The following is a 23455-nucleotide window of genomic DNA, read 5'->3' as shown; positions in this document are numbered from 1 at the left end:
GGTGTCCCCCATCTTGTATTTGTGCATCTGGTTCTTTCTGCTCAAATGCAGAAACTTACATCTGTCCCTATTGAAAGTTGTCATTCATTAAGTTGTATAATGTAATTCCCTTTCTAAAGCCATGCAAGTTGGCAGCTGTTGCCACAATATCTAGTGGGAGCAAACTCCACGGTTGCTGGGAGTGGTTAGGATAGGTTTGGGGACCTCTGGCCCTCCAGATGTTGCTGAGCTACAATTTCACCATCCCAGGCCATGCTTTCTCGGCCTGGTAGGAGTTATAGTTCAGCAGTTAGATTGGAACTGGAGTGTTAGATTGGCCACTGTGAGAACAGGATGCTGGACTAGATGGGCCCGTGGCCTGATCCAGCAGATAGGCTCTTCTGACAGTCTTATCAACAGGCTCAGGGGAACCCCAAAGTTTGCAGGTGTAGAAACTATCTGGGGGAGAGGCAACCTGCCTCCCCAATCGCCCATGATCAGCGAGCACAGAATGCTGGCTGACTTGGGGGTGGGGTGAGGTGGGATATGGTGAAAAGGGGGCATGGCTCGCCAGCAATCCCCAAAAGGGGCACTCCACGTTGCAACATTCTATTGAAAGTCCCACTTCCATAGTTTAAATCATTGTCTCTCGACAATGATTTACGCATCTGCCGCCCTAGGCTGTGCAAAAAATAGAGGTTGCACTGAGCAACAGGAATCAACAGCTGAAACTTTGTCCCTCTCCCCTCCTGGGCTTAGGAAAGATCCACCAAACACTTCACTCTTTTATTAAACAAGTGGGGGACCTGTGGTCCCAACCCAAATACTGACAGACTACAACTCCCATCATCCCTGACCATTGGCCTGTTATTAGCTGATCTGAAGGGCCACAGATGCCCCTCCTTCTCCAAACCCTGCTTCATTTGTCCCAGGCCCAGAGCAATTCATTGATTTTCATTCATTTATTTATTCGCCTCCACTGAAAGGTCAAAAGGCCCTTCGGGGGAGGCAGAGCAGAGGGGGGCACATTGCAAAACAGGTGCCAGGGCTTAAGAAATTGTCTCAAATAAAGCCCCCTCAAGGACTCAGGTCACGTTTTTTAAAAAAGAGCCTTCCCTATTTCACATGCCGATGTCTTCAATTTTTAAATTTTTTGGGGGGGACAGAAAAACAGCCGGAGAAGCTTTGACTCATCTTGCTTATTATAGGCTCTTGCTGTCTGCCTGGTTTAGCCTGTACAGCCGTCTCTTAGTAACCCTGTGCAACACACACACACACACACACACACACACACACACACACACACACACACACACACACACAGAGAGAGAGAGAGAGAGAGAGCGCTGGGAAGGCGGAGCTTGGAGATCAGCTGTCAGAGGCTAGGCTCCGCCCCTCCCCACATTCCCCGGCGCACAGTAAGCGCAAAGACCAGAGCCCCATCCTCCCATTCATAAGCGAGGCTGAGCCAGCCTGCTTCTCAGCTGTTCTGGTGAGAGCAGACAGGAGGGATACTTTTCGGCTTCTGCGGACCAGGTAAGCTGCTGCCTCAAAGCTTAAGCACTTGGATGGTAGGCAGGTGGAGGAGGAAGCTTAAAGCGTTGCCTCTCCTAAAGGCGAGGGGAGAGGACAGAGAAACAAAGGCAAAGAGGGAGAAAGCAACTCGTCTCGCCAACTCTAGGCAGGATTCGGGGACAAGCGTTTGCAAGGTGCTTTTGGGGAACGCGGTCCGGCGTGGGGCCAGCCGGTGTTTGAGAAGTGATGCACTTAAGTTGGGAGTAAAACGCCGGCCACCCAGTGAGTCTGGGTGCTCCCGGTTCGGGGAGAGAATCGTGAAACAGGATCCGGGGGGGGGGGGGGGGAGAGAATGACTTGTGGATTTGGGGTATGATGAGCTGGGCTTCTCAGGTGCATGGGCGTTTATGCTACTCCAAGATCACACTTGTGGCTATTTTTCTCCCAAAGAACGTCTACATTGATGCTGAGCTAGGGGGTGAGGAGGGACACGCTGAACGTACTTTTCTGTTCATTTAAACTGCTGGATATTCCACCCACGGCAATCTGTTTCAAGAGCAGGCTATATAGAAAGCTGCTTTACACAGAGTCCGAGCACTGGTGCACCTAGCTCAGCATGCCTACACTGGCTGGCAGCAGCACACACCCCTCCCCAGGCAAGGGGTCTCTCCTAGCCCTACCTGAAGGTGCTGAGGATGGACAGATGCTCTGTCTCTGATACTCTGCCGCTTCCCTAGAGAAGGTGCCAACCCACCCCCCACCCCAGCCTATTCGCCAAGAGGTTTTTTCGAGCGTATTTTGGTATGATGCCTCTAAGTCTCCTACCTGGTGTTACTGATATTGGAGAGTGTTGCGTTCCCTATTGGTATTGTGTAGTTGGGGGGGGGGGGGAAGCAAGTGAAGAATTGCCCAGATATATAGTTTCATCCTCTCTGGTGGAAAAGAAAGAGAAATCTAAAACAACAACAAATTGCCCTGGTCTTTTTTTAAAAACAACAACAACACAGGACAGGCATCTTGGAGGCTTGCTTTCCCCCCCCCCTCTGCTCCTGCAAAAAATCCCTCCGACGTTTTTGCAGAGGGCAGCTGGTCAGAATGATCTGTTGTTAATTATTGATTTGAACATTTACAGATGGAACCGAGCCTTTTCATTATGTACGGGCTCATTCAGAACTTTCCAAAGGAGGGTTTTTGTTTTGTTTTCACCAAGCCACATTGTGCTGGCCGGCTTTTTAAATGTTGGGTAGAGATCCCATCACACACAAACGCGCCCCCCCCCCAATTTTTAAATACACAATGTATTATTTCGATGAGGGAGCTGTTTTAAAACCAAAACAATGTGGTTCTCCTTCACAGCCACCCTCTGGAGGTGGAGATAAATATTCCCGTTTTACAGAAGGGGAAAGTGAGGCATAGAGCCACCCACTGAGGCTGGGGTCACATCCACTCTGTACATTTAAAGCACTTTATACCATTTTATCAGTCATGGCTCCCCCACAAAAAAATAATAATCCTGGGAAATAGTTTGTGATGGGTGCTGGGAACTGTAGTTCTGTGGGGGATAAACTACAGTCCCCAGGATTCTTTGGGGAGGGGAAGCAATGACTGTTAACATAAATGTGCTTTAATTGTATGGTTTGGGTGTGACCTACGTTTGAGGTGGGGTTTGAATTCCCATCTCTTGGATTCAAATCATAATGAACACAAAACACTCTATTGTATCATACAAGGAATGGGGAGCCTGTGGCCCTCCAGATTTTGCTGAACTCCCATCAGCCCCAGCCAACATGGAGGAATAGGGGGAGTTCTTGGCCGACGTACAACGTACAACCCAGGAGCTGTTGGCTTTTGATGCACTCCAGCCTCCAATTGTGTGTGTATATGGAGGTGGGAGGTGCAAATACTACACACCATAAATTTAAAGTATGTTGCTTCCCCCAAATAATCCTAGGAATTGTAGTTTACCCCCGCAGCACTACAAATCCCAGCGCCCTTAACAAACCACAGTTCCCAGGATTCTTTGGGGAGAGATGTGTGTTTTAAATGTACGGTGTGTATGCCGGTCAGAGGTTCAAACAGTGAAGAAGAGGAGAAGAGTTTGGATTTGATATCCTGCTTTATCACTTCCCGAAGGAGTCTCAAAGCGGCTAACATTCTCCTTTCCCTTCCTCCCCCACAAGAAAGACTCTGTGAGGTGGGTGGGGCTGAGAGACTTCAGAGAAGGTCACCCAGCAGCTGCATGTGGAGGAGTGGAGACACGAACCCGGTTCCCCAGATTACGAGTCTACCGCTCTTAACCACTACACCACACTGGCTCTCAGTGGGTCAGTATTGATGGCCTACACCTCCCACAATCCCTGACCACTGGCCATGCTGGCTGGGGTTGATGGGAGATGTAGTCCAATGACATGCAAAGGACCGCAGGTCTCCCCACCCCTGCTGTACCTGTTTAAGACCAGGCAACTCATCAGAGGTGCAGGGGAAATGTATTAACTTTGCACATAGGATTATAGAATTATAGAGTTGGAAGGGACACTGAGGATCATTCTAACCCAACCCGTTGCAATGCAGGAATATGCAGCTCTCCCCTGCGGGGATCGAACCTGCAACCTTGGCATTATCAGCACCACACTCTAACCCATGGGTAGGCAAACTAAGGCCTGGGGGCCAGATCCGGCCCAATCGCCTTCTAAATCTGGCCCGTGGACGGTCTGGGAATCAGCGTGTTTTTACATGAGTAGAATGTGTGCTTTTATTTAAAATGCAACTCTGGGCAAAAAAGCCCCAGCTGTTGTGTCTGGATTTTCACTTTTTGAAATATGGCAACCCTACTCCTAAGCATCTACTTGGGTGTGGAGGGTTTGGTCCCCCAACTCAGTGGATATCTTTGTTTTACACCCACAAGACCATGTTCCATGGTCAGAAGGGGGATGGGGGTCATTGCCTGGCAACTTCCAGGGGAATAAAACAGATAATGCATACAAAAAGAAAAGCAAACATTCACAGCAAAACTATATCAATTCAACACATGTAGCTTTTGATAATAAAAGAAAAATAACATACCAGGAGTGAATAAAATGGTTACCATTATAAAATTATAAACGCGGTATAAAAACACAACTCATGTTGTACACTGGGGGAAATAGGAAAGAAGAAAACATTCATGCCTGTTTATAGACGCCGCCAAATAAAATTGTATTTCAAAGGGATTTGCCACCCGTGTGACATATATTTAATAAATAACCCCCAAACATGTCACCCTTAGCCTCTTGAATATTGCATGTCAATTTCTCTAAGATAGCAATAAACATAACTTTTTTTTTAAAAAAAAAAAGCAGGTATCTAGGGTACAGCATGAAGTTCCTTTCCAGCCTTAAGCGATTCCTAATCAAGAGAGTTCCTAGCTGACCAGTGGCATACAAATGTTCAAAGTAAAACATATGCTTCTAGGAAACCATCACTATAGCTATCAAAAGTACCTTGAATAATTAAGGCTAAACTAGTGTTTTAAGCAGCTAGATCTCAGTATTTTAAAGACTGTGGTCCAGTGGTTTGGGGTTTTGTTTGTTTCTAAAAATACATTCACTTTTCTCATTTTGTGGGATCAACAGAGCAGCAGAAGCTCTTTTCATTTCCTTGTGGCAGATGCAAAGCTGATTTAGTGAAAACCTTCATTTTACCCTAGCTCTCATCGTATTTGATTCTCATTTTACCAGAGAGAGCTGTCGGTGAACTCTCAGCAACCACCCTTTTTAAACAAAAGGTTCTCGTTAGGCCCCTGGATCTGCAGTTTCCCAACCCCTGCTCTTAAGGAACCCTGCCTAAGCTTCCTAGGAACTTCAGCCTTCCCAAAACAAATTTGCAGTAGTTTAATGTATACCTCCCAAAGCGTGGCTCAGTAGCTTCTTGAATGCCTCCCACTAACTCCTAAGAGGCAGATAAAACAGGCCACAACCTGAAATGAGATACACCCAAGAAAGAGAACAAGTTCCAAGTCTCTGCATTCATAGAATGATAAAATTGTAGAGCTGGAAGGAATCCCTGAGGGTCATCTAGTCCACCCCCTGCAATGCAGGAATCTCAACACATGGTTTCCCATCCGATTTGAAACTTTACTGGACCCTGCTTAGCTTTGGAAATGTACTAGCAGTTTTATTGCTGAAGCAGCAGTCTTCACAAGCTTGCACCAGCACAAGCTCCCATGGAAGATGGTCTAGGCGAGGCATCCCCAAACTGCGGCCCTCCGGATGTTTTGGCCTACAACTCCCATGATCCTTAGCTAACAGGACCAGTGGCCGGGGAAGATGGGAATTGTAGTCCAAAACATCTGGAGAGCCGAAGTTTGGGGGTGCCTGGTCTAGGCCAACCTTTCCCTAACCTGGTGCCCTGATGGACTCCAGCTCCCATCAGCACCCCTGTCTAGCAAGGCCAGTGATGACTGAAGTTTTAGTCCAACAACACTGGGAAGGCTGTAGGCACCATGGTCCAGGATGATGCCAATCCGTATAACTAACCCAGTCCAGGATATACCATACATATCATACCGTATATACCAGGAGTGGGAAAGCTCTGGCCTCCAGGTATTGCTGAACCACAACTCCCATCACCCACCCACCCCAAAACAGCATGGCCACTGCCCAGGGATTATGGGTGTTGCAGTTCAGCAACATCTGGAGGGCTGCAGCTCCCCATCCCCCTTTAGATACCCTGATTATATAGCAAGTCAGAAACTCAGTCCAGGCCTTTACTTTAGATGGAGAAAGAAAGCTGGTTCTATTGCCTTGTCCCAGCCTTTATTAATAATCCCTACATCGACTGTAACTCCCATGAGTGGCATTTGGATATTGCTTTGGCATGTATTTCCAAGCCCCTTCATCTCAAGCCCTCTCTCCCTCTCTCATACACACACACACACACACACACACAGAGCAAATCTGTGCATACTCATGGTGTCTGGTTCTTATCACAACACCCAGGGCACCCAGGCACATAAACCGAGCCTAAAGCACACTCCATTAACACCTCCAAAAACAAGAGCAAGTCAAAGGCACTAAGTTTAAATTGCAAATAAATGGATAATCAGCCTTGTCCTGCCTAGCACTTGCTGAAGAAACATGCTACAAATCTGCAGCTCGCTCTACCTTGGGACCTGCATCATAAATAAAACCATCTTCATTTGCAGCAAGAGTTCCTTAAAAAATGGGTTGCCTGCAGACAAGCAATGATGGGTTTATTTAGAGGGTATGTAGGGGTGTATTTTTTTATTTTCCTTCTTTTTAAGGCGAGGAGCCTGTCACCCTCCAGATATTGCTAGACTACAATTCCCATCATCCATGGCCACTGGCCATGCAGGCGAATGCTGATGACAACTGGGAGTCCCAACAACTGTGGAGCCACAATCTTCCCATTCCTGCCCAAAAGGGAGAGACCACACAACCGGTCGCCCTCCAAATGTTACTGGACTCCAAATCCCATCAGCCCCAGCCAGCATGTCCACAACTCATGGATGATGGGAGTTATAGTACACCAACATCTGGAAAGCCACCGGTTCCTCACCTCTGCCAGCGCCCTAACAAAAAATTGTATATGCATACACAAAATTGGCCATATTCTTGGCAAAGTCTCCTAGGCAGCTCAGTTTACCCGCTCCCCTCAAATCCTTATCTTCTTTGCCTCAGCAGTCAAGGAGAAAGGAGGCTTAATGGCTTAAAATCATTTAGTACGTCTGGCCTTACTTAAGGAACTGCTTTATTTCCTCTTCAAGGCCAGCCTTTAAACTTTGGGGAATGTCTAAGGGAAATGGGAGGGGGGGGCGCTCCTCTAATATGTAATTAGAGAGATGTTCATGATTAATGAGTGTGTTTTGAAGAAGCTGAATTTCGCATTTGTGCTGGGGCTGGTAGTTTAAATGAGGAAACTGAGGGAGAAGTCGATCTCAAGCCCAACAGGAAGCTGAGCCCTTCTGACCTGGAGGCTTAACTCCAAGCTCAGAGACAGATGGATGATTAAGAAAATTCCTTCAGTAGCACCTTAAAGACCAACTAAGTTTATATTTTGGTATGAGCTTTCGTGTGCATGCACACTTCTTCAGATACAGAAGTGTGCATGCACACGAAAGCTCATACCAAAATATAAACTTAGTTGGTCTTCAAGGACAAAAGTGGTAAGGACCTAACAGAAGCAGAAGACATCAAGAAGAGGTGGCAAGAATACACAGAGGAATTATACCAGAAAGACATGGAGGTTTCGTACACCCCAGGTAGTGTGGTTGCTGACCTTGAGCCAGACATCTTGGAGAGTGAAGTCAAATGGGCCTTAGAAAGCACTGCTAATAACAAGGCCAGTGGAAGTGATGATATTCCAGCTGAACTATTTAAAATTTTAAAAGATGATGCTGTTAAGGTGCTACACCCAATATGCCAGCAAGTTTGGAAAACTCAGCAATGGCCAGAGGATTGGAGAAGATCAGTCTACATCCCAATTCCAAAGAAGGGCAGTGCCAAAGAATGCTCCAACTACCGCACAATTGCGCTCATTTCACATGCTAGCAAGGTTATGCTTAAAATTCTACAAGGCAGGCTTAGGCAGTATGTGGACCGAGAACTCCCAGAAGTGCAAGCTGGATTTCGAAAGGGCAGAGGAACCAGAGACCAAATAGCAAACATGCGCTGGATTATGGAGAAAGCTAGAGAGTTCCAGAAAAACGTCTACTTCTGCTTCATTGACTATGCAAAAGCCTTTGACTGTGTCGACCACAGCAAACTATGGCAAGTTCTTAAAGAAATGGGAGTGCCTGATCACCTCATCTGTCTCCTGAGAAATCTCTATGTGGGACAAGAAGCTACAGTTAGAACTGGATATGGAACAACTGAGTGGTTCAAAATTGGGAAAGGAGTACGACAAGGTTGTATATTGTCTCCCTGCTTATTTAACTTATATGCAGAATTCATCATGCGAAAGGCTGGACTAGATGAATCCCAAGCCGGAATTAAGATTGCCGGAAGAAATATCAACAACCTCAGATATGCAGATGACACAACCTTGATGGCAGAAAGCGAGGAGGAATTAAAGAACCTTTTAATGAGGGTGAAAGAGGAGAGCGCAAAATATGGTCTGAAGCTCAACATCAAAAAAACCAAGATCATGGCCACTGGTCCCATCACCTCCTGGCAAATAGAAGGGGAAGAAATGGAGGCAGTGAGAGATTTTACCTTCTTGGGCTCCTTGATCACTGCAGATGGTGACAGCAGTCACGAAATTAAAAGACGCCTGCTTCTTGGGAGAAAAGCAATGACAAACCTAGACAGCATCTTAAAAAGCAGAGACATCACCTTGCCGACAAAGGTCCGTATAGTTAAAGCTATGGTTTTTCCAGTAGTGATGTATGGAAGTGAGAGCTGGACCATAAAGAAGGCTGATCGCCGAAGAATTGATGCTTTTGAATTATGGTGCTGGAGGAGACTCTTGAGAGTCCCATGGACTGCAAGAAGATCAAACCTATCCATTCTTAAGGAAATCAGCCCTGAGTGCTCCCTGGAAGGACAGATCGTGAAGCTGAGGCTCCAATACTTTGGCCACCTCATGAGAAGAGAAGAATCCTTGGAAAAGACCCTGATGTTGGGAAAGATTGAGGGCACTAGGAGAAGGGGACGTCAGAGGACAAGATGGTTGGACAGTATTCTCGAAGCTACCAACATGAGTTTGACCAAACTGCGGGAGGCAGTGGAAGACAGGAGTGCCTGGCGTGCTATGGTCCATGGGGTCACGAAGAGTCGGACACGACTAAACGACTAAACAACAACAAGGTGCTACTGAAGGAATTTTCTTATTTTGCTTCGACTCAGACCAACACGGCTACCTACCTGTAACTAGAAGATGGATGATTGTTAGCAAAACATCCAGGAAGCAAGCCTTCGCAGTAGACAGGTCAAAGGCTCAGGCAGCCTACTTGGAACTAACTCTCTCATGTGAAACCTCTCCACTTGTGAAGATCTCATTGAGATGGCCACCAATTTAGATGGCTTCTAAAAAGATTGGACAGTTCCCTGGAAGATAAAAACATCAATGGCTATTAAAGGTAAAGGTAAAGGGACCACTGAGCATTAGGTCCAGTCGTGACTGACTCTGGGGTTGCGGCGCTCATCTCGCCTTATCGGCCGAGGGAGCTGGCGTACAGCTTCCAGGTCATGTGGCCAGCATGACAAAGCCGCTTCTGGCAAACCAGAGCAGCACACGGAAACACCATTTACCTTCCCGCTGGAGCGGTACCTATTTATCTACTTGCACTTTGACGTGCTTTCAAACTGCTAGGTTGGCAGGAGCTGGGACCGAGCAACGGGAGCTCACCCCATCGCAGCGACTCGAACCACCGACCTTCTGATCAGCAAGCCCTAGGCCAGGCATCCCCAAACTGCGGCCCTCCATATGTTTTGGCCTACAACTCCCATGATCCCTAGCTAACAGGACCAGTGGTCGGGGAACATGGGAATTGTAGTCCAAAACATCTGGAGGGCCGAAGTTTGGGGATGCCTGCCCTAGGCTCTGTGGTTTAACCCACAGTGCCAGCTGCGTCCATACATCCCACCTGGCTATTAGGGATGTACAAATGTGTTAATTTGGTTTCACTCACTTTTTCACTTTCTCCAGTCTTCAGTTCTCCATGTCTGCAAATCAGTTTGTAGGGAGGGGTTTAAGTCCTCATGAAAATGAATCAGCATTTCAGTGACTTTTTCTCCTAATATACACATTTTTGAAATTATAATGCATTTTTAAATGTTATTTTCACCAATCCTTGGGGGTTCCCAATCCGTGGTCCTTGACCGTCATTCAAGCGGTCCATGGCATATCCGCATTATGCATTTATATTGATTTTCAATTGTCTTCTTCGTGCTTCTTTTATTTTTTAGGTTATAATTTATTGTATTATGATTTGAGTTCCATGGAATGAGAAGTCTAAAAGAACAGAGTACAATAAAATATAAGCAATAAAAATACAATGGCAAATAATACAGCACCTAGCACCAGCAAATGGCAATTGCTACAACAGGTAGAAAAATAATTTAGTGGTCCATAAGACCATCTTGGCCTTTGACACCTGTAATTGGTTTTAAGTGTGGTGAATTCTAAAATGTGGTAACCCATCCTGGGACCTGCTGTTGAAGGGCAGGTAATAAATTTAATCCTCATCAACAACAACAATTTTCAAGTGGCCCAGGGGTGAAAAAGTTTGGGAACTGCCACAATAACAATGGCCATGTCTACGTACACTTCACTCCAGTATGTGCAATCCTGTACATGTTACTTGGTTGTTGAATGGCCCTGCAAAATTCAGAGAAGAGCAAATTTCAAAGGACAACTTGTGTTTCAATTCACATTTCTTCCAGAAAGTGTGGATTCGTTCAATTTGCTTTTAAATGCAAACTGAATCAGATTTGTCCCCCATCTCCAGCTGACAGGGAAGAACAATGAGGAAAGGATTGAGATTCCTGCATTGCAGGGGGCTGGACTAGATGACCCTCGGAGTCCCTTCCAACTCTACAATTCTGTTATTCCATGATTCTATGACTATTGTACTCGGGTAATGCTGGTGGGCTTTCCAGAAGTTGCATCTGGTTGTCTGCTGCGAGAACAGGAAGCTGGACTAGGTGGGCCTTATATAATAACAGGCGGGCCTTATATAATAACAGGCAACAGCCCTTATAATAGAATGACAGCCACTTGCCATTATTATTTTTCAATGCAAAAAAAATTAAAGGGACCAGAAGCTTCAGAAATCCTCCAAGTCCACATGTGGTGGAAACATTGGACCCCCCCCCCCAAAAAAAATCCCAGTCCCCTTACTCTCTTATCATTAGAGGGCTTGAGCTTTGTTGGTAAATATGGTTCCTTTAAAAAAAAAAAGCAATCATTTTTTTTAAGGCTGAGAGCTTCTATTCAGTGGGGAAATTGGAACTCATTTGCTGTTAGTTCTGCTGAGTGACTGTCCAGATGAGTTTATGAAACCTGCAGAGAATTATCTACAGAGCAGCCAAAGTGCACTGGCCAACCACGAGAGGAGGGGGGAGAACTTTGGCTGCATTTCCCCGCACCCCCCATGCCGCCGCCACTGTACTGTGATTTGCAGCCATGTATAAAACAGTCTATAAAAATAATTGGCTGGTGACGGCCTTCCTCCTCTGGCCTTGCGAACAGAAAGGGCATCATTTATTTTGACACTGGCTGGCCCAGCGTACCAGGGTTCAAAACACTAAACTGGGTCCAAACTCGTGGACTGGGAAATGAGCTGAGTCCATTAATTTCAGTGGATCTGCCCTGAGTCTAAATTTAGTTGGAAACTGCCCATAATCTTTGATTAAAATGGCATTTAAAAATAAACAAACAGACAGCATATATAAGCACATCCCCCCTCCAGCCCAAGAATATTGGGAATTGTAGTTTGGTAAGGGTGCTAGGACTTGTAGATCTATGAGGAGTGAGCTACAGGTTCAAGGATTTGGGGCAGTGAACTATAAATGCATGTTTTCTGAGCATTTCTATCGTTTTTTGTTAACCCAACCGGGGTTTAAATGCTGAGAACTTAGGCACAGGTAAAAAGGTGAAATACCGAGACACCAAGATAATAACTGAGCCGTTTTCTGCCCCCACTCCCATCTTTTCTCCTCCCCGAGCTGGACAAGGCTCCCTCAACTCAATGAAGTAGCCGGCCACATAATCCATTTTGATATAGTGATTGTTGCAAGGGCTCGTTTAATGAGTACTGCTGCTTTGAGGTTTAATCTCCGAAGAAATTAAAACGAGTGACGTTCACAGGGATTTAAAAACAACAACAAAACCCCAAAAGAGAGTGGTGCCCTGTCAGGCAGCAGGTGAAGTCCTGGCATATCTTTTTGGAGACACCATGGCAATCAAAGACACAGCTGCCCTCGTTCCAGCTGGGCCTCTGAGTTCAAGAGCAGGCTTCAGTATCGCTTGCCCCGGGCTCCTGCACCAGATCTTTGTCCCTGCCTGGGTTCCCATAGGATACTGAAAACACCTGATCTTAGAAAATATGGGCATTTGCTCCTGTCTTTGCAGAGACAAAGCAAGGCAGATAAGGCAAGTCCTGCTTCTCCCTTAGCTCTGGAAAAAAGAGCAGAGGATCCCAATCAATCGTCTGAGCAGAATAAAAGGGCTGACCAGCCGAGTGGGGAGTAGGGCTGGGCAACATATCATCCAAAACAGGTTTGAAGTCCATATGGTGCAGGGTATGAATAATATGGGCAGGGTATAAATAATGAAATTATTATTTATGGTGGTGGTATAGGTTTCATAATTTTTGACCTGGCAGTGTATTGCGAATCATGATGTGTGTGCTACGCAAAAATCACAATGTGGGGGAAACCATGAAGCCAGCCAATGCCTCTACGTAGCTCTCTCCTTATTTCAGACATGTATCGGTGTATCGCAATGTTTAGCTGGTGATGCATCGCAATGTTGAAAACCAGATATCGCCCAGCCCTTGTGGGGAATGGAGCGTCATGGAAGATGAGCCCATATGAAGTGGCTACCAACATTGATGGCTATGTTCTCCTTCCACTGCAGTATGCTGGGAATCGCAAGTGGGGAAAGAGGGCCGTTGCACTTTGATCCTCTTTGCAGGCTTCCCATAGGGGCATCTTGCTTGCCCTCTGTGAGAACAGGATGCTGGACTAGATGGGCCATGGGCCTGAACTAGTACGGCTCCTCTTATGCTCCTATCAACCTGGGCCTCTAGCCCAGTGCTCTAACCACAATGCCACACTGGCTGGAACCATCCCAGCTTGCAATGTGCAACCGTAGAGGATCACATGCTAGAGTGATCCTCTCAGTTCATGCAGGGCTGCATCAATAGGAGTATAGCATCTAGATCGAGGGAAGTAATAGTACCACTGTATTCTGCTCTGGTCAGACCTCACCTGGAGTACTGTGTCCAGTTCTGGGCACCACAGTTCAAGAAGGATACTGACAAGCTGGAACGTGTCCAGGGGAGGGCAACCAAAATGGTCAAAGGCCTGGAAACGATGCCTTATGAGGAACGGCTTAGGGAGCTGAGCATGTTTAGCCTGGAGAAGAGAAGGTTAAGGGGTGATACGATAGCCATGTTCAAATATATAAAAGGATGTCATATAGAGGAGGGAGAAAGGTTGTTTTCTGCTGCTCCAGAGAAGCGGACACGGAGCGATGGATTCAAACTACAAGAGAGAAGCTTCCACCTAAACATTAGGAAGAACTTCCTGACAGTAAGAGCTGTTCGGCAGTGGAATTTGCTACCAAGGAGTGTGGTGGAGTCTCCTTCTTTGGAGGTCTTTAAGCAGAGGCTTGACAGGCATATGTCAAGAATGCTTTGATGGTGTTTCCTGCTCGGCAGGGGGTTGGACTGGATGGCCCTTGTGGTCTCTTCCAACTCTATGATTCTAGGGAGGCATGCAATGTACACCCTGGAAACGCTCCCCCCTCCCCCCAACCCTCAGCTTAGTGCTTAGGTTCCTCTTTGCCAGGAAGGCTGTCGTAAAAAAATAAAAATTAAGGGGTAATAGGGAGATGCCTTGTACAGTCATTAGGCAGGACAAAAAGAGATGGAATGAAACAAGTAGTATCAGATCTTGTCACTTAAATTGGTATTTAGCAGCAGGAGGGTAATGATGTCAGAGGGAGGTTTGCTTTCTGTTTCTAACAGTTTTTACTCCAGGGGCTTATTACTACAGTCTTTGAATGTATCAGCCTGCCTTATGCAGAATTGGACCCATCAATCCAGACTGGCCCAGTACACAGAATACTGTCCCTGCAAGAGATCTCAAAGGCTTCCAGACAGATGCTGAGCCCTGGGCCTCAGTTCATATCTATCGATTCTCACCCGCCATGCCTTGGGGATGAACTAGAGCAGGCATCCCCAAACTGCGGCCCTCCAGATGTTTTGGCCTACAACTCCCATGATCCCTAGCTAACAGGACCAGTTGTTGGGGAAGATGGGAATTGTAGTCCAAAACATCTGGAGGGCCGAGGTTTGGGGATGCCTGAACTAGAGCCACCCATTCAGGTTACTGGTGGTCAGATGGGGAACCTCTGGCCAAACCACATCCATCTGTCCCACATCTGATGCCATATATATGATGTCAACACAACTGGTTGGTGCTTACAGAAACCCTGATTGGCTGGCGTGGTTATATCAAGTGATTGACAGATGGGCAGCCCAGCCCACTTGTCAAAATGGCCCACAGGCGGTGGGAGAAATTGCTCAGGATCCAGTTTAGAATCCGTTTTGGATTCTGGTTTACTGAGCAGAGATACAACTTGGTCTGGTCCTTAGAGAACATCCAGGGAGGTGGCAACTTTGTCTGTCACACCACTTCAGACCTAATTGTGGAGGTCCATGTAACTGAATATTCCACCAAGCAAAATCAAGATTCTCTGCCTATGGAAAACTAGCATGTCAGGGTGAAGGGCTTCCCCTTGGCAAGCTAGTTGTCTATGTGCAGGGAGATTACACACACACACACACACACAAAAATCCCAGGGAGCATTCTGTCATGAAATACTGCCCCCTGTCTACAGCCTGATGCATCACAGGCTGCCTACCTCATTGGAAAGCTTGTAAGAACAAGACCTAATTTTTAATTTTTTTTAAAAAAACCTACGACTCTAGCTACAAACATCCAACATGCAATGCAAGGTTTGTCCAACCTAGTGTCAAGAAAAGCCTCAACAGCTAAATAGGGTGTTTGTGTTTTTTTAAATTGAAGTATCTGTATATTCTTCAAAGAAAAAGTGGTTTACACATGATAAATTTAGGCCTACCATACACAACTTTTAAAAAGTGATGAGTCAAAGGGAAAAATGGACAGCCCAATTAAAAGGAAGCTCATCTTTACCCATCATCCTCTCTCTTAATCTAAGTAATCAGGAGCGGACTTTGGGACAATTTTTCTTATTTTCAGAATCATTCCTTTTGGTACAGTTGCTTTTTATGGATCTTCTCAGTAGGTACCCATATAAAAATAAGTTTTATTACTATTTTGTGCTCCCTTGACTCACGGCCCCGTATGGGAGAACCGCCTGCTGTGCCCTAAATCGAGCACTGAATTAATCCCACCCAACAGCCTTTCACGTTTAGGGTGATTGGCTGAGTTAAATGCTGATGTCACAAAGGCAGCTTTTCCAATGCTTGAAGCAATTTGAAGTTATGTTCAGGACAGTAAGCAGTGACTGAATAGACTAGCAGCCGTTCAATGGGGCAAGACTTCATGGTGGAACCTGGCTTCCATGAAAGGTAGTGACGTCATCATATTTTGCGTTTTTGATGAAACACACAAATGGAACATTGGGAAATCCAGTCAACCATAGATTTCCCTTTTATGTGGGGCCTTGCAAAGACAATTATACATTGAGCTGCTAGGAAAGGGGAACCAGAAAATGTAACAACAGGGAGGAAAGAAAAGTCTAGAAGTGAAATGTTCTGGAGAGAAAGTTTTTTTAATATTCCTGAGGACTAGAAACATGTTTTTTTTAAAAAAACAAAACTATAATGCAGAGCTGATATGCTTCCCACTATTTTAGAGATGGCAAAACCAGGGGTCCTCCAGATGTTGATAGACTATCCCTAAACCCAGTTTGCCCCAGATCTGCATAACATATGGTCAGGGATGATAGGAGCTGTACCCTAAGAACTTCTGAAGGGCTGCAGCTTCCCCATCCATCTACCACTCCGAGCTTGCATAGCACTGAACCAACTGAAGCTGTTTTTCAGAAACACCACCCAATTCCTTACTCTCTCTCTTCCCCCCTTCCTTCCTTTGAAAACTGTCCAACACAGTCTCTCATTATTAGGATTTGAAAACATGCTATTGCTTTTAAACTTTGAGCTTAGTAGAGTTAATGAGATGTTGCATTTTCCATGGGCTTTAGATAATTTTAGAATTTTGTGTAGTTGGGCTTTTACAGTTGGGTTCTATTTTCAAAGACATCACAGGCCGCTTGAAGCGGTTATTTGCCTCAAGCGGCATATTTAACTGCTACGGTAAGCAGATAAGCCCACTCACTCTCAAATTAGGATTTTTGCACTGCAGTTAAATGTAAGAGTATAAGACGACCCTGCTGGATCAGGCCAATAGCCCACCTAGTCTGTTCTCATAATGGCCTCTCAGATTATTCAAGAATTTAACTAAGCCATGATTGTTACCTTCAGTCCTCCTTCTGGTTGACCTTTGTTGTAAGAATTGTTCCTATTTTTTTGTATATTACAATTGCCCTCCAAGGAACTCAAGGTGGCTTACATCGTGCTACCCTCACAACAACCCTGTGAGGTAGATCAGGCTTGAGAGGTGGTCCCTGACACAAGGTCACCCGATAAGCTTCTTGACAGAGAGGGGATTTTGACCTGCATATCCCTGACCCTACTCTGACACTCTCAACCACAATTCCAGGGGTGGGGAGTCTGTGGTCCTCCAGATGCTGTTGGACTCCAACTCCCATCAGCCTTAGTCAGCATGGCCAGTGGTCAGGGATGATGGGAGTTGTAGTCAAAAAACAACCACCTGGAGGGTCGCTGGTCCCTTGCAGTCTTGCACTACAACACACCAAGCTCCTATGACTGAGATCATGAACTTGAGGTGCTTGGAACACTGAAAACAGAATTGTAAGTATGCTTTAGACCCAGCACCCCCAAACTTTGGCCCTCCAGATGTTTTGGACTACAATTCCCATCTTCCCCGACCACTGGTCCTGTTAGCTAGGGATCATGGGAGGCCAAAACATCTGGAGGGCCGCAGTTTGGGGATGCCTGCTTTAGACTTAGAACATAGGAGCACAGGAAACTGCCTTCTACAGAGTCATACCACTGGTCCATCTCGCTCAGTATTGTCTACACCAGTGATGGCCAAACTTGGCCCTCCAGCTGTTTTGGGACAACAACTCCCATCATCCCTAGCTAACAGGACCAGTGGTCAGGGATGATGGGAGTTGTAGTCCCAAAACAGCTGGAGGGCTATGTTTGGCCATAACTGGTCTACACTGACTGGCAGCAGCTTTCTAGGGTTCCAGGCATGTTGTGGATTTAAACTCAAACCTTTAGCATGCGAGACAGATGTTCTACTACTGAGTTACACACCCCTCACCCCCACTCCAAATCTCCAAGTGTGTTTCCTTATGTAGCCAGGTTAGCACCATTCAGGCCTACCAGAGAAACTCCAAGGTTTGCAGAAGTGTGAAAATATTTAGGGTAAAATAAACCCAAGGGAGAGAAAACGCAAAAACAACTCAGTGCGAGAACTGAGCATGTTCCTTGGGCACAGAATGAACCGGCTGACTGTTTTGCAGGGGAGGAAATTGGATGTGGGAGGGAAGAGAGAAGAAATGGAGTAGCTCAGGAAAGGGCACAATTGGCTGGCTGGCATCCTGAACAGCAGCACTCCGCACTGCAACGTTTGGTTGCAGATCCCACTGGTCACGAGTCATTGCCAATATTTGCCATTAACTTGGGCGTGAGTCAGGTTCTTAAGTCTTTGGAGCCAGCGCATATTTATTAATGACAATTTTTTGGCTTGGCTCTAAGCACCGGGGAAAAGCCACTGAAAAAAGGAAGAAAAAAACAAACTTTGAAGGGGTAGGGAAATATCAAGGAAGCTCTTAACAAAGCTGACGCCCGGCTGGAAAAGCTGAGCTGTGAATAAACGCACACAAGCCTCAAATCTGACTTTAAAAATAAAGCGCTTAGCACGGTGCTCTGGCTTTGCCTCCTCTCACCTTGGCGGTAAGTGTGTCACTCAGGCCAACTTGATCTGACACCAAAGCAACCTGACCTGCTTAGCCAGGGCTTGAAACAATGCAAGGGGGTTCATGACCAAGACAATTCAGTTTGCCACCCCTTTTGGTTCAGATCCTGTGCTCAGAAATCACAACTCTGCAGCAACCTTGGATCATCCACTACGTATAATGATCAGGCTGTTCCTCAATGTTTTTACTCTGCTCTTTCAGCAAAGAAGGTGCTAGACTTTTAAAATAGCAGTGAGTAAATGCAGTATAATGCAGAACAATAGGATGACCAGCACAAACATTGGCCTGAAATAGCCAGGCGCTTCTTATGTTTTTAAGACAAAGAAAACGATCGAGGTACACATGCATGGAAGGGTTTTCTCTCTCACACAAAAGTTGGCTCAGATGAACATAGCTCTCCCCACTGTCCTTCGCAGCAGTCTTACCCTGCCAGACTTAGAGAGAGCTGTTTCTTTCCACCCTCCTGCGTTTTTGGAAGCAAGCAAACCTTGGGGGGAAAATGCTTGGATGGTGCAAAGCTGTGGTGTGAATTAATTAGCCAAGTATTTCCAGTTTGGTTTTACTCCTTTTTTTCAGCAAACGCCAACCATTTCCACCCGACTCCCTGATCCTCACCTGCCATTCACACCCAATACAGGGGGGGGGGGGGAAGAGAACAAATATAATAAACGATTCCAAAGAACTATCAATGTGAGGAAAAATAATGTTTCAAGGTGCCCTGTTGGCATTATAAATTACATTTTATCCTGCCCTTCCTATACAGAGCTCAGGATTACGTACATAGTTCTCCCCTCTTTCTTTCTTCACAACAACCTGACAAGGTAGAGTAAGGCCAAGAGAGGCAGCACAGCTTTATGGCTCTGTGGGGATTTGAACCCATCACTAATAACGGCACCTTCCGAGTTTTTTCAGCAGCCACAGTGGTATCTGCAAAAGCATGACGGGACTGTTTTGCGAGAGTCGCTGCTTGACAGTGCTCACAAACCTCGAGCTGCATCATTACACCTGGCGTAGGGCAGGTAAACATAGCAGGACCGAAACAGCTTCTTCGGAAGCCTAATTTGGTCCGCAGGCCAGAGGTTTCACACTGTGGTTTGATATCTTGGAGGACGGCTGCCAAAACGAGGGCCCAGTGAGATCCATTTTGGAGCCGGCACCCTGTTTGAGCAGTTTCAGCATCAGGGCAGCCAAAGATGCGCATGTTGCACTAACGAAGCCGGCTCGTTAAGGGAGGCGGTGAAGAATGGGGTCTTGCCCCTGAATGAGTCTATTGAAAGGCCTCTGGAGCTGGAGAAACCTCCCTTTAAACGCTCCCCTGCCAACTCTTTTGTTGCGTTCGAATTAAAATTCCACACCGTCAGGCAAACACAACCACACACCATAGTGGATTTATCAGTGTTTGCTGCGATGGGGGTGGGTGTTTTTTTGTTGTTTATTTTTGGCCTAGCGAGGCGCTTTGTGCCTGAGGTGATTATTAAACCAAGCATGTTAAAATGACAACCTCAGAGGAACACAATGCCTTGCTGCTCTTATTTATTTGGCAGCTTTTACACACACAATTAATTTAACCTTGCAAATAGCCTTCTCCCTTTTGTCAGCCTCTGGGATGCTGCTGAGGGTCCAAGCAGTGCACCCGACAGTTTGGACATCTGCTGTGGGACCCCCCGCCCCAAAAAATGACCTGCTGGGTCTAGCAGCTGCCATTTGTAAAATTTCCCACAATGCCTTGGAGTGCGGCCACAGGCAAGGGCATTGTGGGAAATGAAAAGGGCTGCTCCTGGAGCCCCGTTGGCTACAGCTGCCAAGTTAAATGGAGGCCGGGGTAGGGGGGGGGGGTTGACTAAAGCTCCCACCCCAATCACATCTTGATCTGCTCCCCACAAAATGGTACATGAGGGGTACCTTAGAGTTACCCCACCCCCCAAAGTAAATGCTTCTTACCTCATAATTAAAGTCCAGGCAGAAGAGGCAAAAGACACTTGGTGTTATTTTCAGTACAGCAACCAAACTGAGGGTGCCTGTACAACATTAAAATTAGTCTTTGGGGCCAGAGGTTGTAGCTTTTTCCACCCCCAAGCAAGGAACTATGGGAGTTGTAGTCCAGTGAACAACAGGCAGGCCGATAAAACTACACTTCCCAAGGGTCTTTGCAAGCAGGCTTGTCTGTTAACCCTTATCTATGGGGGCCTTTTTGTTTTGTTTTTTGCATACAGTGGTACCTCAGGGTGCAAACGCTTCAGGTTACAAACTCCACTAACCCAGAAATAGTACCTCAGGTTAAGAACTTTGCTTCAGGATGAGAACAGAAATAGTGCTCCAGCGGCAGCAGGAGGCCCCATTAGCTGAAGTGGTGCTTCAGGTTAAGAACGGACCTCCGGAACGAATTAAGTTCTTAACCAGAGATACCACTGTACAGTACATTATAGGGTTGGCATATTTCAGAAAGTAAAAACCAGGACACCCCAAAATTGAGCCAAAAAACCCGTGATGTTTCAATTGACTTGCCTAAGATCCAGGACAAAGCGTCACCTTTCAGAAATTCCCCCTGGACGTATGGCAGCACTAACAAGCAACCCTGCGGTTTCTTGAAACAAAAAACACCTCTGCCCATGTTTTATCTATTGTCCTCAGCCCAGAACCATTCACACATTTTCCAACAGATGGCAATTTTTCATTTAAGACGTACTACTTGGTTGGGGGGGCGGGCAAAAGGTTATAGAGTGGCTCTCAACAGGATGTAGCACTAAACTGTGGGTCACCAACACAGTGCCCGCGAGCACATTTGTGCCCACAGAGGCCTCCCCCAGCCACTCACCCCACTGCAATCAGGCCTGAGAACAAGGCTTCTGTTGCAGCCAATGGTTTATTTCCTAAGCCCCATTGCAATGGGGAGAAGGGTGACGGCTGACTCACTGTGACCCACCTGCTGAAAATGACTCCTGGCTATAATAGATGGCGTCTAAGCCTAATTACAACAGGGGAGGGGTAATTTTATTGAGAAAAGGATTACCTCACTCCCTAGCTGTGACCCTGACCCATCAGCTATGGCCCTCGCCCTGGCAGCACAGATAAGGGTTGGGTGAAAATGCTTTCTGCTAAAGGAGGGAGGAGGCATATTGTAGCACTTCTGATAAAAATTAGAAGTCAGGAGTTTTATCCAACTCAGTGTTGACTCACTTATATCTATCAGGTTCAATGGGTCTGGTCTGAGGAGCCTTGGCTAAAACACCAGGCGTTGGGTTTTTTTGGGAGAAGGAAGCATTAAGCCAGGCATCCCCAAACTGTGGCCCTCCAGATGTTTTGGCCTACAACTCCCATGATCCCTAGCTAACAAGACCAGTGGTCGGGGAAGATGGGAATTGTAGTCCAAAACATCTGGAGGGCCGAAGTTTGGGGATGCCTGCATTAAGTGAAAATGCTTTTCTCAAACCTAATTGCTTGTGGGGTTCAGTATGTTGTGTAAGTTTGCGTTTGCGGTCCATGTTTCTCTGCAAGCAGTTTCTCTGGCTTGCAAATGTAGCCATGGGTCTGAAATGGTTGGCAACCTCTACCCCAAATCAGCATTATTTTATTTAACTGTTTATTCCGCTGTTCTTCCAAGGTACTCCGAGGCAGCACACGTGGTTCCCCACACACACACACGCACTTAACTGGGCTCCTTTGGGTAGGAACCGCTGGGCAGAAACCAAAGAAATAAAACAATAAAACTTGTATTGGCAGCTGTGCCACGTTTAACCTTTCGGAGCTCCTAGCTTTCCGGCATGTACGGACATGTTTTGTAAAGCTGTTGTTCCTTGGCGTTTTTGCAGGTGAAGTAACAACACAAGCAGAGCTCCGCCACCTTACCGAGACAGGAATTTTAATCTGGGTTTTGCGCACCTGGAATGGAAGCCTGAGGACCTCCCAGGACCCCCGCTCATGACCTCCCGAAGGCACTACACTTTGCCACGAACTCTAATGACTCCTCGCCTGTATTCCGAAGGGGCACTGGGCGGCATTGCCCAACTCACCCCCTTCCTGTACATTAGTAAGGGAAGCGTCGCCTCCAACAGGCAGCTCCTCCTGGCCCGCGGGATCACATGCATTGTCAACGCCACCATCGAGCTCCCCAATTTCAACTTCCCCGAGTTCGAGTACGTCAAAGTGCCTGTAGCTGACATGCCGACCGCCCCCATCTCCTTGTACTTTGACAGCGTGGCCGACAAGATCCAGAGCGTGGCACGGAAGCACGGGGTGACCCTGGTCCACTGCGCGGCTGGCGTGAGCCGCTCGGCCACCCTCTGCATCGCCTACCTTATGAAATACCAGAATGTCACCTTGTTGGAGGCTTACAACTGGGTGAAGTCCAGGCGTCCGGTCATCCACCCCAACGTGGGCTTCTGGAGGCAGCTCATAGACTATGAGCGAGAGCTGTACGGGAGGAACACCGTTAAAATGGTACAGACTCCGTATGGCATTATGCCAGATGTTTACATGAGGGAGAGAAGAACCTTTGTGCCTTACTGGGGGATCTGAAGGGAGTCGGCAAGGAGCAGAAAGAACGAGGTCTTTCAAACCAGTCACAAAGGAGAGAGTTAACAGTCTCTCCTTGAGGTCCACTTCTTCGGTTCCTTTGTTAGACAGCATTTTTATTTTCAGAGCACTAAACCAGCAACCCCCATAATCTTGGGGGGCCTTAATCCTAACGTCCCGTGGAGTGAATGTTGCAGCTACTTTGGTGAAGATGTACACAGCATCCACAAAACGAAACCGCAAGCCCAGTTCGACAATATACATAAATGAAGCCAAGCACACAAAAAACGGCGGAAGACGTGACCCAAATATTGTCTGGCAATGCAGTAGCTTTTTCTTTTTCTTCTCCTGTATCTCTTCCTTGTTACACCAGCTTGTTGGCCAAAAACAAAACAAAAACCTCATCAGGAAAAGAGTGGACCTTTCCTTTTTCCAGAGGAAAGATTATAATGTTGGGTTAAAATAAAATTACATGGTCAACATTCGAATCCAGAGAAATACTATGCCCTTGGAATTTTATTCTATAAGTTTTTGAAAGATTTATCCAGAAAGATTTTCCATCCCTTTTGGGGGAACTTACAACTAATGTTTGATTTTTTTGGGGGGGGGGGGAGAGAATATTAACCAGACAATCTGCCACAAATAAAATAATTTGGACAACTAA

At 46.5% G+C, this 23455-nt stretch overlaps 1 protein-coding gene across 2 annotated transcripts; it reads left to right on the top strand.

Annotated features, from left to right (window-relative positions):
* The first annotated feature begins 1282 nt into the window (after positions 1 to 1282).
* On the top strand, positions 1283 to 23455 carry DUSP14 (dual specificity phosphatase 14). 2 transcript variants are annotated; one of them, XM_035140244.2, is made up of 2 exons: positions 1283 to 1515; positions 22089 to 23455. In XM_035140244.2, exon 2 carries the CDS (start codon positions 22198 to 22200, stop codon positions 22792 to 22794), a length of 597 nt encoding a protein of 198 aa, XP_034996135.1. In that variant the 5' UTR covers positions 1283 to 1515; positions 22089 to 22197; the 3' UTR covers positions 22795 to 23455. The 2 variants fall into 2 exon arrangements, with proteins under 2 accessions (XP_034996135.1, XP_034996136.1); XM_035140245.3 differs by lacking the exon at positions 1283 to 1515 and adding an exon at positions 12565 to 12714.

The sequence above is a fragment of the Zootoca vivipara genome, chromosome 14 (assembly GCF_965207765.1).
Source record: "Zootoca vivipara chromosome 14, rZooViv2.hap1.1, whole genome shotgun sequence".
NCBI lineage: Eukaryota > Metazoa > Chordata > Lepidosauria > Squamata > Lacertidae > Zootoca > Zootoca vivipara.
This window is presented reverse-complemented; position numbering and strand designations above follow the sequence as displayed.

What these genes read in the sequence shown, in the direction of transcription:
- DUSP14 (XM_035140244.2), top strand. Translation starts at nt 22,198, where the DNA reads ATGACCTCCCGAAGGCACTACACTTTGCCACGAACTCTAATGACTCCT.